Raw genomic sequence first — 13,806 nt, 5'->3', positions numbered from 1 at the left:
CTTTAATAAAATGCTCCTTGAGCTAGAGATAACAAAAAACTAGGCTTTCTTCAATAACAGCAAACCATTAATACCTACAGGGTTCATGACTGAGAAGTTCTTGTAAGGTAGAAAAATGGTTCAGACTTCCTTGCATTGTGGAGATACATGATGGAATCACATAGAGAGCATATTAAGAAAGACCCTTTTATCCCTCTTTTATCCTCTTCCGTCCAGTCTTTGGAGGGATCACAAACTGAACTATCTATCCAGCTCTTGAAGTCTGTTCAACAGATACTATCATTGCATGCAGTGTGAAATCATGTCTAGAACTACATCTCAGAACCCATCATGAATGGGTTTCTCTGTATGTATAGATAAATGTAGGAAGAAATAGCCTTAATTTAATGCAAGTAAAAACTCCAGTACTATTAGTGAAGGCTATCAGCATCTTCATTTACACACTATTTATCTACAATGTAAATCTTAAGCTATAGAGCCCTCAACAGATTGATAAACATAATTTTCAATTCCTAATTTCAAAGCTTTACACTGTTTTCTTTGGCCAGCTTTGACCAGCTGGAGAGCTTCTTTGGAGTGTAGATACTTTTGCTGATTTTTTTTATTTATGATGTAATTTTACTGAAGAAGAACTTATGAGATCTGAAAATCAGATCTTAAACTGGTCATGGTAGTTAAAGAATTTTGCTGATGACAACAAAAACACTGTGCTTAGAGCGGAAGTTTGAATGGCTCCTGTGTGCCCTGGGACTAAGTATCTAGCAAGAGGCACCTTACTGGAAGGTTTTTCCTGTAAGTAGTTCCCTGTAAGATGGTAGGACTTTCCACAGAATGACTGTGGTGAAATAGCTAATCTAATTGTGTAATCAATCTATTTCACCAAGAAATCTTCCTGAAGTAGAGACAACTATTGCCACAAGCTCACTGTCCTATACAGTCCTAATGACCCCAGTCAAGTATCAGAAGTTTTGGAACTTGATTTTATGGTATGGAAAATTATGAAGAGGCTTCAGTTCAAATTGACTTGTCCAATGCAAGTTGGTCCAGATGACAATAGTACTACCTGGCTTTGTTTGAGGTAGTCCTGGGGAGCCAACAATACCTTATGCACAGTTTGTGCAGGCTTACTGCTTAGTTCCATTTCCAGATGAGGATGAGCAGCTCTTTCAGGAAGCTTCACTGTCAGACTCATCAGGGCTTTCTCACTGAAATCCATGCTAGTGTAGTCATTCAAGAGTGGTACTGTAAAGGAAATGATACCTTCTTCACTTGTAACTGCTTCTGCAGGGATTTCTTCATGCCTCTGGCTTATGTCTATGTTATTGCTAGGTTTTTCTGACTGGCAGGTGTCACACGTGCTGTCTTCACCACCATCTGTAAAGAGGCCAATCTTCAGAGGAGCCTTTGACTCATGCTCTATAACAAAAAGACTGGTGGTATCATTGTCTGACAGGGTCTGAAGCAGTGAACTTGAAACAGGTTTCCAGTTAGTCTGTGAGACAAAGCAAGGAGAAAGATTAATATGCTAATTAATTTACTTAATCTCATCTTCCTTTTTAGAAACATGAAGGAAAATACTTATTTCCCTAATACTAGAGGACCATCTTCTCCTCTCCAATAGTATTTAAGCAAAGTTTTTCTTGCTTTTATATGTACTTGGGATCAAATATATTAGTGATAAAATGTAAGCCTCGTGATGTGCTGTTCTGAGACCCACAGCTTTCAAAAAGTTTAACAAACGTGTTACTATAAAAAGGCAGCAGCTTGAAAAGTGACCAGACAAGATTAAAGTGTCAACTGCTGCAAGCAGTTTGTTGTTAAACTTAATGCCATGTTATAATCTAAGTATACCCGGGGTAACAAGTTTTTTGCAAATTCTGGATGATTAAATGGAAGACGCTAATACCAAGCATCCTTATTTTCCACTTAGATTGTTCTCCTAGGTTTGCTATAGTATTTTTTAAATTATGGGCAGCCTGGTATAGCTATTAGCTTTTATTTATTTATATATTTCCCTTCTCCCCTACTTTTCCACCCCAAATTGCTTGAAACAGCCTACAAATCAAATAAATGTACAGAATATAGCAAGATTTGCTCCTTGCTTTTTTTTTGCAGAGTCCATTTGGGAATACCTTTCTCCACAGTTCATTAAGTGTTCAGAATACCAAATTACATCTAGACAATGTATGCGGTAACCTCTTTATTGTACTGTCTCCTCACATAGTACTTTTTCTCTTTCCTCCAAACTGTTATCTGATATCTGTTATTTCTGCACCTGCCATGTTATCAACATGTTATCAATATTTCTCTATCAGATGTGGCTAATACAGACTTTATTTTCTTTGACAGTTGCCTTGCTGCTGCAGGAACAGTCAAATGCATTTTAAATTAATATATATTTTTAAAAAATATTTTATATCAAAGTGGCACTGTGGTTCATAAAACCTATTTGTCCTTTCTATAACATGCAGCCTCAATGTATTTCATTTGCAATTCTTCACAATGGCAAATTATTCTTTGAACCTATTAGATTATTTTGGATGGTGGTTCTTACTCCTTTCTTGCTGAACTTCTATGCTGCAATTCAGCTCCACCTAAGCTCGTTATTACATCAAAACAGCTTCTGCTCTTGCATTTTCTTTAGGGCAGGAATTATGCAAATGCTGACTATGGTAGGTTTCTTTTTTTTCCTTTGAGAAGTCTAACTTCAAACAAATATTGAATTTGCAGATCGCTGACTTTCTAAATGTATGATAGATGAGAAGAAAGAGGATTAGGTGGAGTTATTTTTAATGGAGTGGTCAGTAGGGGTATCTGAATGCCAGCATTGAGAAATAGAAGTTGTTGGGTGCTCATAAGAAGAACAATTTCTTTAATTGAACAAAATAGTGAAATGGCAATTTTTGAACAGCACCGCTTTTGAAACTCTTTTGTTCTGCATTACCTGGCTTTGGAAAAATACTATTTCATACTAGCTCTGAGCTCTCCACTTTTTAATCTACATTTAAGTGAAAGAAAGGAAGAAAACAAGTGAGGAAGTCCTGATCTGGAATATGAAAGCCCATACTTGCTCTGTAGCAGGAAGCAATCCTGATGTTCAGCAAAACCTTTAATTATCAGCAGACTATGAGGGTCTTCTGAAATTTTGTTTCTGATTACTTCATTCTGTGTGCCAGTTTTGGCCAGTGTCTGGCTTGTAGATACCTACTAGCTCATGCCTGAAATTTGACTGGATAGGAGACTGCTTTGTTAAAGCTCGCAAGTTGGCTTGTGAAATGAGATTTACAAGTGCCAAATTAAGTTCAGTTCTGCCAGAAAAAAAGATTTAAAAAGGAAAACAGTACAAGTTCCTGCTCCAAAAACATTATGGTAGGTGGTCTGAGACTTAAGAGACAAACCTAGTTTTTCTAAAAGAAAGACTTTTAGTATCAGATGTCAGCAAAACTGGAGGAGAAACTTGTTTAAAAGGGGGAAGGTAAGAAGGGGAAGATGCAAATAAATCCACTAATAGGCAAACATGAATAATGTGATCTCCAGCAGCTCTTTCTAACAGCTGTAATTTCTTCTAACAGCTGATTTCTGGGCACTTCTTTAGTGCTGAAATTCAGGTATACTTGTCAAAACATATGGGAAAGCTGTGGGCAAGATTTGAGCATGCTGCTCAGACAGCTACCATCTGACCATCCAGAGCCCTTGGATTGCTCTGGGGGCAAGTAGAGACAGGGACGAAGAGCAGACTTCAGAAAACACCATGTACATTATCTCTGTTGTGACACTTCTGTGGAAGTAGGCCACAATTCTTTACTTTGTACTTTGAGTAACTTGTACTTTATAATCAGTTCCAGCTCATGAAAGCTGACTGAATAAAAAATATTTTCTCTCTTTAGACTCCATCTACCCCTACTCAGGTTTGATTTGTTCTTTTGAGAACCATAGCTTTAAAAATGCTCTATAATGTACTCAAAGAAATCCTGGACCTTTATTAAATTAAAAATTTAAAAATTGAAAATGTAGGCCTCTGCCTAAACAACCTTCCCTCATCCTATATTTTGAATATTACTCTGTCTTCCCAACTGTTGATATTAGACATTTTCTAGGGTGAAGTGTGAAAGGACTAATAACTAGCATTACTAATTATTCAGTAGGAAAGATCAGTAGGATCAGTAGGAAAGACCTCCCATGTGTAGTTTTTCACACCATCAGAAGAGTACTTGCCATTTCTTGGAGTGCACTGCTGTTTCTTGGGCTTGGTACACTGGGCCAGCATGATACTTTCAGTCTGTAAAGAAATATTCTAAGTTTATTTTCAGATTAAATGACTGGTATTTCCTGTGCATTTAAATTAACTACCTCTTATATTTGTATTTTTTATAACTACCACATATTTGTATTTTTGTGACCATGAAAACAAGGCATTTACAGAGACTTTTAAGCATAATGCTAATTAAAAGCTGAAGACCAAACTTGGTAGTCTACACTGAAATGCTGAGTTAGCGATTATTAGCGTCTTTGTTTAATGACAAAGGAACTGTGACAGATGCTGGTAATGTTGTCTCTTTCTATATGTTTAATAATTATATAATCTTAATATGTTATAATTTCCACAAAGCCTCCATCTTCCTTAAGGGCTTTGGGACGCATAGAAGGAAGTTTGTTTGAGTAAGTACTTGCTCCTGGGCTTTTACTTAGAAGTTTCCTTTGACTCAAATAAAGAGCAAGCTACTGCTGCATTCAGTTCCTGTGAAATGGCACTAGTGGCCTGCAGGGGGACAACACAGGGGACAACACAGCTCCTTCTCTTTCCTGATTGTTTTGAGTTTAGCTTTTTCTGGAAGCTATTACATACAGTATCTCATCTCCATAAGAAAAAAAAAAGCCTCAACACAGCTGTGAGAGAGGCTGAGAGTTTAAGTAGACCATAACTCTGCCTTAGTGTTGACTTCAGTGTTTTCCTGTTTGGAAATTAAATCTAAACTCCATTAGCTGTAGAGTACTTTATCTTTGTTTAAGCTGTGGTTTGAGATGAAGACTGAGGCTGTTGAGTTCCTCAATCTTCTTGTTGACTCCCATGAAGATGGGTGTTTGGCTGTCTGTTGAGTCTTTCTTACAAATAAACAGGCAAATGAGGGAATCTCTGGGACACTTTATCTCAGTTCAAGGTGTTCAATACTCCTACAGATTTACAAATTTAATTGCTATTTTGTAGTGCTACCTATATGTAGGGCTCATGTGTGCTGCTTGATCGTTGTGTGGGGTTTTTTTTTCCTATTCTTTCCTGTTGGTTCTAGGCAATGAAGTGTAATCTTATGTTTAACACAATGAAGTTTACTCTAGGTCAAAACTTCTGTGTAGGTCTCAGAAGTTCTTGCCCAAAATGCTGGATAAGATACATAGCAACTTAAAATACAGTCTGAAAAGGTAAGAGCACAGGAGACTTAATGTGGAGTGCAGTGTCTGTTTCCCAGCAGCGAGGACAGGAGTGTAAGCTAAAGCAGGCTACGTCATGCTGTATGGCTTTCAAGCCCCAGGTTGTACCATGTGTCTTTTAGCAGCCATGCTTTCAACTTCTGAGGCTGCTGCTTTGTAAAAAGGAAAAAAAAGGGAGGGTAGTGTTCTAGGATATCAAAATAGTAATATGAGTGGTTGCATGCAATTCAGTTTGTCAGAAAGTTAATATTAGAACCCTTTACTATACATGCCATTTTCTTTTAGTGGTAGTGTATGCCCCAGATATTGTACCTCAAATTAATTTCTGGGAGAAAGATTTTATTACTGCAGAAATAATTTATCCGAAAAGAAGTGGACCTTATCCACATCTTAAAGGCCCCCTTGTTATCCTCTCTTCTTCCTACTCATCCACATATTACTCCTTCTCATTATATGCTTATGTGCATAATTTATACAGTTAATATCCAAATGTGTTTGCAAGAAACTTCTTAGATGGCTGCTAGAATTTACTTTTGTTTTTCCATAGAATTGACATGATTATCAGTTGGGAATGAAAGAGGATAATAATCAAATGCACGTTTTTTCAATATATGTAGTGTATTCTGCATTGTGAGAAATGATCCTGGCTCTTTTCCATGGTGTTTAAGACAGAAAATAGTCAGGTAACTGTGTCAAAAGCAAAAAATTATAGATTTTTTACAAACTATTTTAATCAGCTGATGGTGGTTTTTAATTGCTCTGACTGTGAAACGAGTGTGGCAGCTTTTGTGCTGTGTGCTTTTTGAGTTGTGTTGCTTTTAATGACAAAAAAGGCCCAGTGCTGTGAAACTCAGAGTTAAGCAAAACAAGAGTGCTGCTAAAAACTTCAGTCAATATTCCCCTCTTACCTTTGAAGCACCAGAGAACAAGTGAGAGGTGCAAAAACCAGAATGAATATAATGCTGAAGAAAAGGCCAATCACAAAACCTTCAAATCCTTTATCTGATGAGAAACGGAAAGATTGAATCAGACTTGAGTTGTCAAGTACAGAAAGGCCATATTACCTCCATGGGAGAAATATTTCAAACAGAAGTCAGGGCAAACTTTACACATGTTCTTGAATTCCTGTAAGTAAAATCTTGTAAAAACTAGACCTGGCATTCTGGGGGAGAGTGTGAGGCTTTCAGGTTTGTATTTTTAAGATATCTAGGTACCATGGAGTTACAGAATGCTTGGGATTGGAAGAGACCTCTGAAGATCATCTAGTCCAACCCCCTGCTACAGCAGGTTCACCCGGAGCAGGTTGCACATGATTACATCCAGGCAGGTTTTGAATATCTCCTGGGAAGGAGACTCCCCAGCCTCTCTGGGCAGCCCATTCCAGTGCTCTGTCACCCTCATGATAAAGAAGTTCTTCCTCATAGTCATGTGGAAATCCAGTTTTTCAGTTTTTGCCTATTGCTCCTTGTTTTATTGCTGGGTGTCACCGAAAATAGTCCAGCCCCATCCTCTTGACAGTTGCTCTTAAGATATTTGTATATATTTAAGGTCTCCTTAAATTATACATTAAAGATTCCCTCTCTGTTGTCTCTTCTCCACAATAAAGAGGCTCAGCTCTTTCCACTTTCCTCATTGGTGCGGTGCTCTAGTCCTCCAATCACCTTCACAGCCCTCTGCTGGACCTACTCCAGGAGTTCCATGTCTCTCCTGTGCTGAGGAGCCCAGAACTGGACACAGCACTCCAGGTGAAGTTCACCAGGGCTGAGTAGAGGGGCAGGATCAGCTCCCTTGACCTGCTGGGAATGCTCTTCCTAATGCACCCCAGGATACCATTTGCCTTCCTGGCCATAAGGCCCCACTGCCACCTCATGGGTAGCTTGTTTTCCACCAGGACCCCCTTGTCCTCCTCCACAGAGCTACTTCCCAGCAGGTCAGCCCTAGCCTGTGCTGGTGCAGGGGGATATTCCTCTCCAGGTGCAGGACTGTTAAATTTCAGACAGTTCTTCTCTGCCCATCTCTCCAACCTGTCGAGGTCCTTCTGAGGGGCAGCACAGCCCTCTGGGGTATTGGCCACTTATCCCAGCTTTGTGTCATCAGTGAACTTGCTGAGGAGGCATCTGTCCCCTAATCCAAGTCATGGGTGAACAAGTTAAACAATGCTGGGTCCAGTATAGAACCTCAGGGGACACTACTAGTGACAGGCCTCTAACTAGACTGTAGCACTGATCACGAATTTCTGAGTTCTCAATTCACCTCACTGTCCACTCATCCAGCCTACGCTTCCTGAGTTTGCCTAAGAGAATGTTATGGGGAACAGTGCCAAAAACCTTGCTGGTGTCAAGGCAGACAACATACACTGCTCTCCCCTCATCTACCTAGGCAGTTATGCCATCACCGAAGACTCTCATATTGATTAAGCATGATTTCCCCTTGGTGAATCCATAGTGACTACTCCTGATAATCTTTCCCTCCACATGCTTAGAGATGACATCCAGGATGAGTTGTTCCATCACCTTTCCAGGGATGGAAGTGATATGTTTTGAATCCTTAAATCTACCATCCAACTATAAATACTATACAATGAAAGAAGTACTCTTACACCCCAAGCTATTATGTGGGCTCCAGCTTATTTAACAGATGAGGACCTTAATGCAAGTCTGACTTAATAAGAAACTATTCAAGTGAAAGTGGCTTTTCATCTGTTTCAGGATTTACTAGTAGGATTTGGGGTTTTTTTTTGTGAGATCACACCTGGACCTGACAATAATAATATGGTTTGTGTATTTGTTCATTGCCCATACTTTGCCTGTTCAGAACATTAAGACAATTTTATCTGTAATCTCTCTCAGCCATTTGTCAATCCTTGATGCAAACCTACGTCTCCTATTGCCTATGTTAATATAATACCTGCTCGAAATATTTCCCATCAATGCCCCACCTGCCCGAAGAAGATGAAGTGTTTGAAAGGCTGATGAAGGTTGCTAAAGTGCTCAGGTAGTGAGAGCAATGCTGCTAATGCATTGCAGGAACCAAAGCAGGCTGTGATGTTAAGAGAGAGTCGGTGTTGAGGTCTTCTTTATAAATGGCTAAATCAAAAGTTTAAAAACAGTGCCAGGAAAGTGCGGTCAGTTCATGATTGTGTTGCTGATACTGTCAAACCATATTTGAAAAAGACCACTTTCTTTTTCTTTTCTTAAGCATCCCCCAGCAAAAATGCCTTTTTCTTTTTAAACCAAACAGCTACGTAATTTTTGTTAAAAAGTTATTGGGAAAACCGCAAATTGCTTTATTGCTGAAAAAGGCTTTTAAAGCAAAGAAACTTGAGATTCTTCTAATGGATTAAGTAACCTGTAGAATGTTGGGAAGGGCAGAAATACTAAATGTAATGTTTAAATTCAGTATAATTACTTGAATTTTTAAGATGTTGCATTAATTTCACTCTGCATTTTTGTTACTTTACTGAACAATTGAATCCTCTCCAAATATATATTTGGTAGGATAAGTGGAATAAAGTCCTGCAGAAAAGCTCCAGGGAGATATTATAATATTTTGCATTGACAGGAGAAAGTATTTCAGTGTGGGGGAGAAGGGCGCACAAATCCTGTGGATTTCAAGTATGATTTTAAATTTCTTTCCTTTTTCTTCCTGCATCACACTCTTGACTATTCAGTTGCTTGTATTTACAACTCCTTCGCTTAGTACAAAAAAAGCTGTTGTGGGGAGAAACCATTTGCATACTTCTGTCTGAATTTCACAGGTTACTGATACCATCTTAGCCTGTTCTTTTCTATTTAGAAAGCTTCAATTAAGTAAAGTTGTGGTCAAACAAAGAAAAAGAGTCTACTGCAGTGTTAGTTTTAGTTTCACTGATGGGATGTTAAAAACGTTTGAAAGACTATGTTTGGCCAACCCTATATAATTACAGTATTTGAGGCTTTAGAAATGTAACTCTGTGGATCTTCTTATCCTATCCAGGCACCCTTGAGAAAAACAAACTTTTGCCAGCGAACTAAAGAATCTGTTACTTAGAATATACTTAAATTATTAGAAAACAAATGATACTTTGGTTGGCTGTCACCCACAATAGGAGCAATTGAAAGGTACTTAATTTTTCATCTTTACAGTTAATGGCAGTTTTATGTGATTGCTCAGGATTTTGCCAAGAGCAAAGACTATTAAATTTTACTAGTCACAAGCAGAAATCTAAACTGCTGAAATCTATGACAGGAATCATCAATAAATAAAGATATGTGCACATAGCTAGCATAAAAATGTCAGAAAAGGTTTCAGAGATGAGGAACCCTAGCTAAGTCTTCCCTGTCTGCTAGGTAGTAAAATACAGGTAGAATTGTTCTGTGATGCATAATTTACCTTAAACAGAGGAAAAATTTTGTGTGTTGGCTCTCAGTAACCAAGGATTGAATAACAACTCTTGTGTGTGAGCAATCTGTGACTACTGGAAAAGCAGGAAGAGGTAGAGAACATGGGAATATAGAGGGCATAAAGAAAGGATTCATGCTGTGCAATGCAGTTGCACAGAGGTTACACAGTACCATATTTTGGAGTGCTGAAAGGTCGTGATAGAGTCAGAGGTCCTTCTCCAGCATCAGTGAATCCTGAAATCTGCACACGATAGATGGTTTTTTCCTTCAGTCCAGTAAGATGGTAACTTGTGGTAGAAGAATTGAGAGTAACAGCTGAAATGCAAGAAGGGTTGGGGGAGGAGATGATTAGATGAACTTTAGTGGCTGAGCGTGTATCAGTGCAGCTGACTGGGGAAAAGGCATAATTTCAATGCCCTAATCCACATCTGGAGGAATCCACATGGTGCAGATGTTGTTTGGATGGTACAAGATTTCTCAAAAATATTTATGTACATTTTAAATCCAGAGGTAAAAAGCATGAGGTTTTAACACACCAAGGATGTATTGCGTTTAGTAGCAGGGAGGCTATAGGGATGGCTTCTGTGAGAAGCTGCTAGAAGGTTCCCCAATGTTCTCCAGGACGGCCCTACAACTGGCCAAAGCCAAGCCAATCAGAAATTATAATAACACCTCTGTGATAACATATTTAATAAGAAAAAAAGTTATTGTACAGGTATAATTGCAGCCAAAGAAGAGAGGAATGAGAATACATGGGAGCAGCAGCTCTGTAAACACCAAGGTCAGTGGAAAAGGAGGGGGGATGAGGTGCTGTAGTCACTGGGGTTGAGATTCCCCTCCAGCCTGTGGTGCTGATCATGGGGACCATGGAGGTCAATGGGGGTGCAGGGGTCCACCTGCAGCCCACGGAGGACACCCACGCTGGAGCAAGTGGATGCCCGAAAAGGTGCTGCTACCCTGTGGGAAGCCCATACTGAAGCAGGCTCTTGGCAGGGACCCGCAGACCTGTGAAGAGAGGAGCCCACACTGGAGCAGGTTTCCTGGTAGAATTTGTGACCCTGTGGGGGACCCACACTGGAGCAGCCTATTCATGAAAGACTGCACCCTGTGGGAAAATACCCACACTAGAGCACTTCCTGAAGAACTGTAGCCCATGGGAAGGACTCACACTGGAGAAGTTCATGGAGAACTGTCTCCCATGGGAGGGAGGGACGGAGGTCTTCCAAGGGAAGGACTCCTCTCCCTGAGCAGTGGCAGAAACAACCTGCGATGAACTGACTGTAACCCCTACTCCCCATCTCTCTGCACCACTGGGGGGGAGGAGGCAGAGCCTTGGAAAGAGGGAGTGATGGGGGAAGGTGTTTTAAAGGTTTGTTTTATTTCTCATTATCCTGCTCTGAATTTAATTGGAAATAAATTCAATTAAGTTTCCCCGAGCTGAGTCTGTTTTGCCTGTGACTGTAATCTATTTGAGATCTCTCCCAGTCCCTATCTCAACTTATGAGCCTTTCATTACATTTTTCTCCCCTGTCCAGATGTGGAGGGGACAGACTGAGTGGCTCTGGTGGGCACTGACATCCAGTCAAGGTCAAACCACCAGAGGTGATGAATGCAGAAGGCTGTGTATACTTCACGAGAGGAAAATATATCCAACATGCTGACCAGTTGTTTTATGTTGACTGTAACAGTGAACATGAGGATTAGGCCCTATCAAATGCTTTACCTTCACTTCAGTAGTCAGTAGTTGTTCACCTTTACTTGTGCTATTACTCATCATTCAGTACAGAAAAGAAGCTGTGCATTCTGCTTCATCTGCTTTGTGGAGCGTTCAGATCAACCTTTCTTTTCTGATGGTCCCCTGTCCAGAATAATGTGCAACCAACTATGCTGTAGTATGCCTTTGGTAGGGGAGAAATTACTTTTCAAGTCTGCCACTGTGGATTTAAGATCTTCACAGAAGTGAGTGTGGTACTGTAGCCTACAGACTTCCTTCCCCTACATTCTTCAATAAGATTATACTTCCTTCCTGGAAAACATGGCAATTGGGTGTCATGTCACTGTTGTATTGACTGATTAGGGCAGAGGAAAAAAGAAAGAAACAATTTCAATCCTGGATGCTCCCATTCTGTTGCCTGTTGTGCTTTCTGATAGGTATTTGGGGTGGAAAGGAGCCCTCAGAAGACTTTCTATCATTCTGTAAAGGCATAGGTCAACATGAATTATAGAACCCTTGCTATCTTCTTTTGTCAGGTCTTAGATGCTATTTGTCTTCCCTAACATGTCTACAATTTTATTTGAAAGTCAGTACTTGCAAAGTTAATGTATTATTATTTATGGCAAGGAGACTTTTCACTACAGACCAGAAGGAAAACATTTATCAAAAGAAGTATGGGAATCTTTTTTGTTGAAAACTCAAATGGTTTGAATTCAGAACTATTCATTTATTTCAATGTGTAGAAGTTTTATAATTTGTAGTTTGCTAAGGTTGGAAAAGACCTTTAGGTCATCAAGTCCAAAATTAAACACAAAAGCTATCAATTTAAGAAAATGTTTCTAAAAGTAAATTAATAATGGTGTCTTTAGAAACAGGCAAAAAATACAAACTGCTAATTGAGTTGAAAAATTAAATATATAATGTCGTAAGTCCTACAAAAAGGCTTATACTCAATCTTGGATGAGTTGCAATGAAATATAAAAGTATTGTGACTAAAATCTTAATACTTCAGAAACACTGAAAGTGTTGTCTTCCTTTAAGTGTTGCTAGAGAATTCTGCAGTAGTCTTAGAAATGTAATTCTTGAGGAAATAGCAATATTTAATTTGAGATAATATATAGAAAATTCCAAGTATTCATGGGAGCATCTAGAGCATTAAAGAGGAGCTGATCTTTGAGAGCACTCCATTTGCCCAGAAATCTTACATAACTCAGTACATGCTGTAGCCACAGCTAATGGTCTGAATGAAGCTTTTCTTTCATGGCTCTGACCTGCTGCTTTGTTCTGGGCAATGGTGACTTACCCAGAAACTTTTTCCTTGATGAATCTGTGTAGCTGATTCTGTACCCCCGGAGAAAGCCCAAACGGTCTTCAGCAGCTATTTCGTTCCACTTCACAAGTGCAGAATGCTTTGTGATATTCAGAATTGTCACATTAGTGGGACCTGTCCTAGGAACTTAAAAAACCCAGATAATTATTTTAGTTCTGCATCAATACTTTTGCAATAGACATACAAGACTGAAACCAAGCTGCTTCCTAGGGAGTTCTTTGCCAGATTCTAGATGCTATGTAAAGAGTGCAAGAGAAAGAAGAAATCCCATAGAGTAAAAAAACCTCATCTTAAGAAATACCAAAGTAGGTAGGAATTGTGACTCTCTCACAAAGATTTTACTCCAAGAGCCACAGCTGTACTCATTTTGTCTTGCAATATGAGACACTACCAAACTGGGATTGGAAAATCTGACTTTGACCACTGCTAAAAACTGAGCTACATGGAGTAGCAAATCTAAGCCCCTCTTTCTGTTATTTTTGGTAGTGTCATGTGTAATAAAAATATTTCTGTGCACTTGTCAGTAAGGAACAGTATTCAGGTCATTCACTGCCACGGTATAACTGCTAAGACCAAAGGCAATGCTAACTGAAGAGTACTGTTCAGTCCGCAGAAAAGAAATTTTGTGTAGCCTTCATTTTATGGCTGCAGATAGGAATGAGAAGAAATAAAAAGGATGAGGTTATACAAAGGGGAGGAATACCTCCTTCCATGAAGTAAAAGTGCGTCATTCCAAAAGTCTTTTCATGTCTTATGAAACTTTCACACTGACACACATCAGATGCATGTACCACTATTTTGTACAACTTATAGGGCTGAAAATTATCTGGAAAACAAATAAATGTCCATTAGGGTTTACTGAAAAGTTATAAATTATAGAGGAGAGAAACTATAGCTTTAGAGTTTTTCTGTATAATTCTTACTTTCTGTGACATAAGTATAAGTTTATACTG

At 39.1% G+C, this 13,806-nt stretch overlaps 1 protein-coding gene across 1 annotated transcript in view; it reads right to left on the bottom strand.

Annotated features, from left to right (window-relative positions):
- Nucleotides 1-548: 548 nt before the first annotated feature.
- Nucleotides 549-13,806, bottom strand: part of LOC113961287 (leukemia inhibitory factor receptor-like) — a 28,680-nt gene continuing 15,422 nt past the window's right edge. Inside the window, exons 10-15 of the mRNA XM_027671530.1 lie at nt 13,557-13,679; nt 12,827-12,979; nt 9,981-10,124; nt 6,336-6,429; nt 4,216-4,279; nt 549-1,492 (exon numbers count right to left, since the gene is read on the bottom strand). Coding sequence (XP_027527331.1) covers nt 1,010-1,492; nt 4,216-4,279; nt 6,336-6,429; nt 9,981-10,124; nt 12,827-12,979; nt 13,557-13,679 — 1,061 coding nt within the window. The 3' untranslated portion in view covers nt 549-1,009. The remainder of the gene's footprint in view (nt 1,493-4,215; nt 4,280-6,335; nt 6,430-9,980; nt 10,125-12,826; nt 12,980-13,556; nt 13,680-13,806) is intronic.

Source organism: Neopelma chrysocephalum, unplaced genomic scaffold (genome assembly GCF_003984885.1).
Source record: "Neopelma chrysocephalum unplaced genomic scaffold, ASM398488v2 Primary Assembly neopelma1_97102, whole genome shotgun sequence".
Taxonomy (NCBI): domain Eukaryota; kingdom Metazoa; phylum Chordata; class Aves; order Passeriformes; family Pipridae; genus Neopelma; species Neopelma chrysocephalum.
The sequence above is the reverse complement of the archived record's forward strand: the minus strand, read 5'-3'. Positions and strand labels throughout refer to the sequence as shown.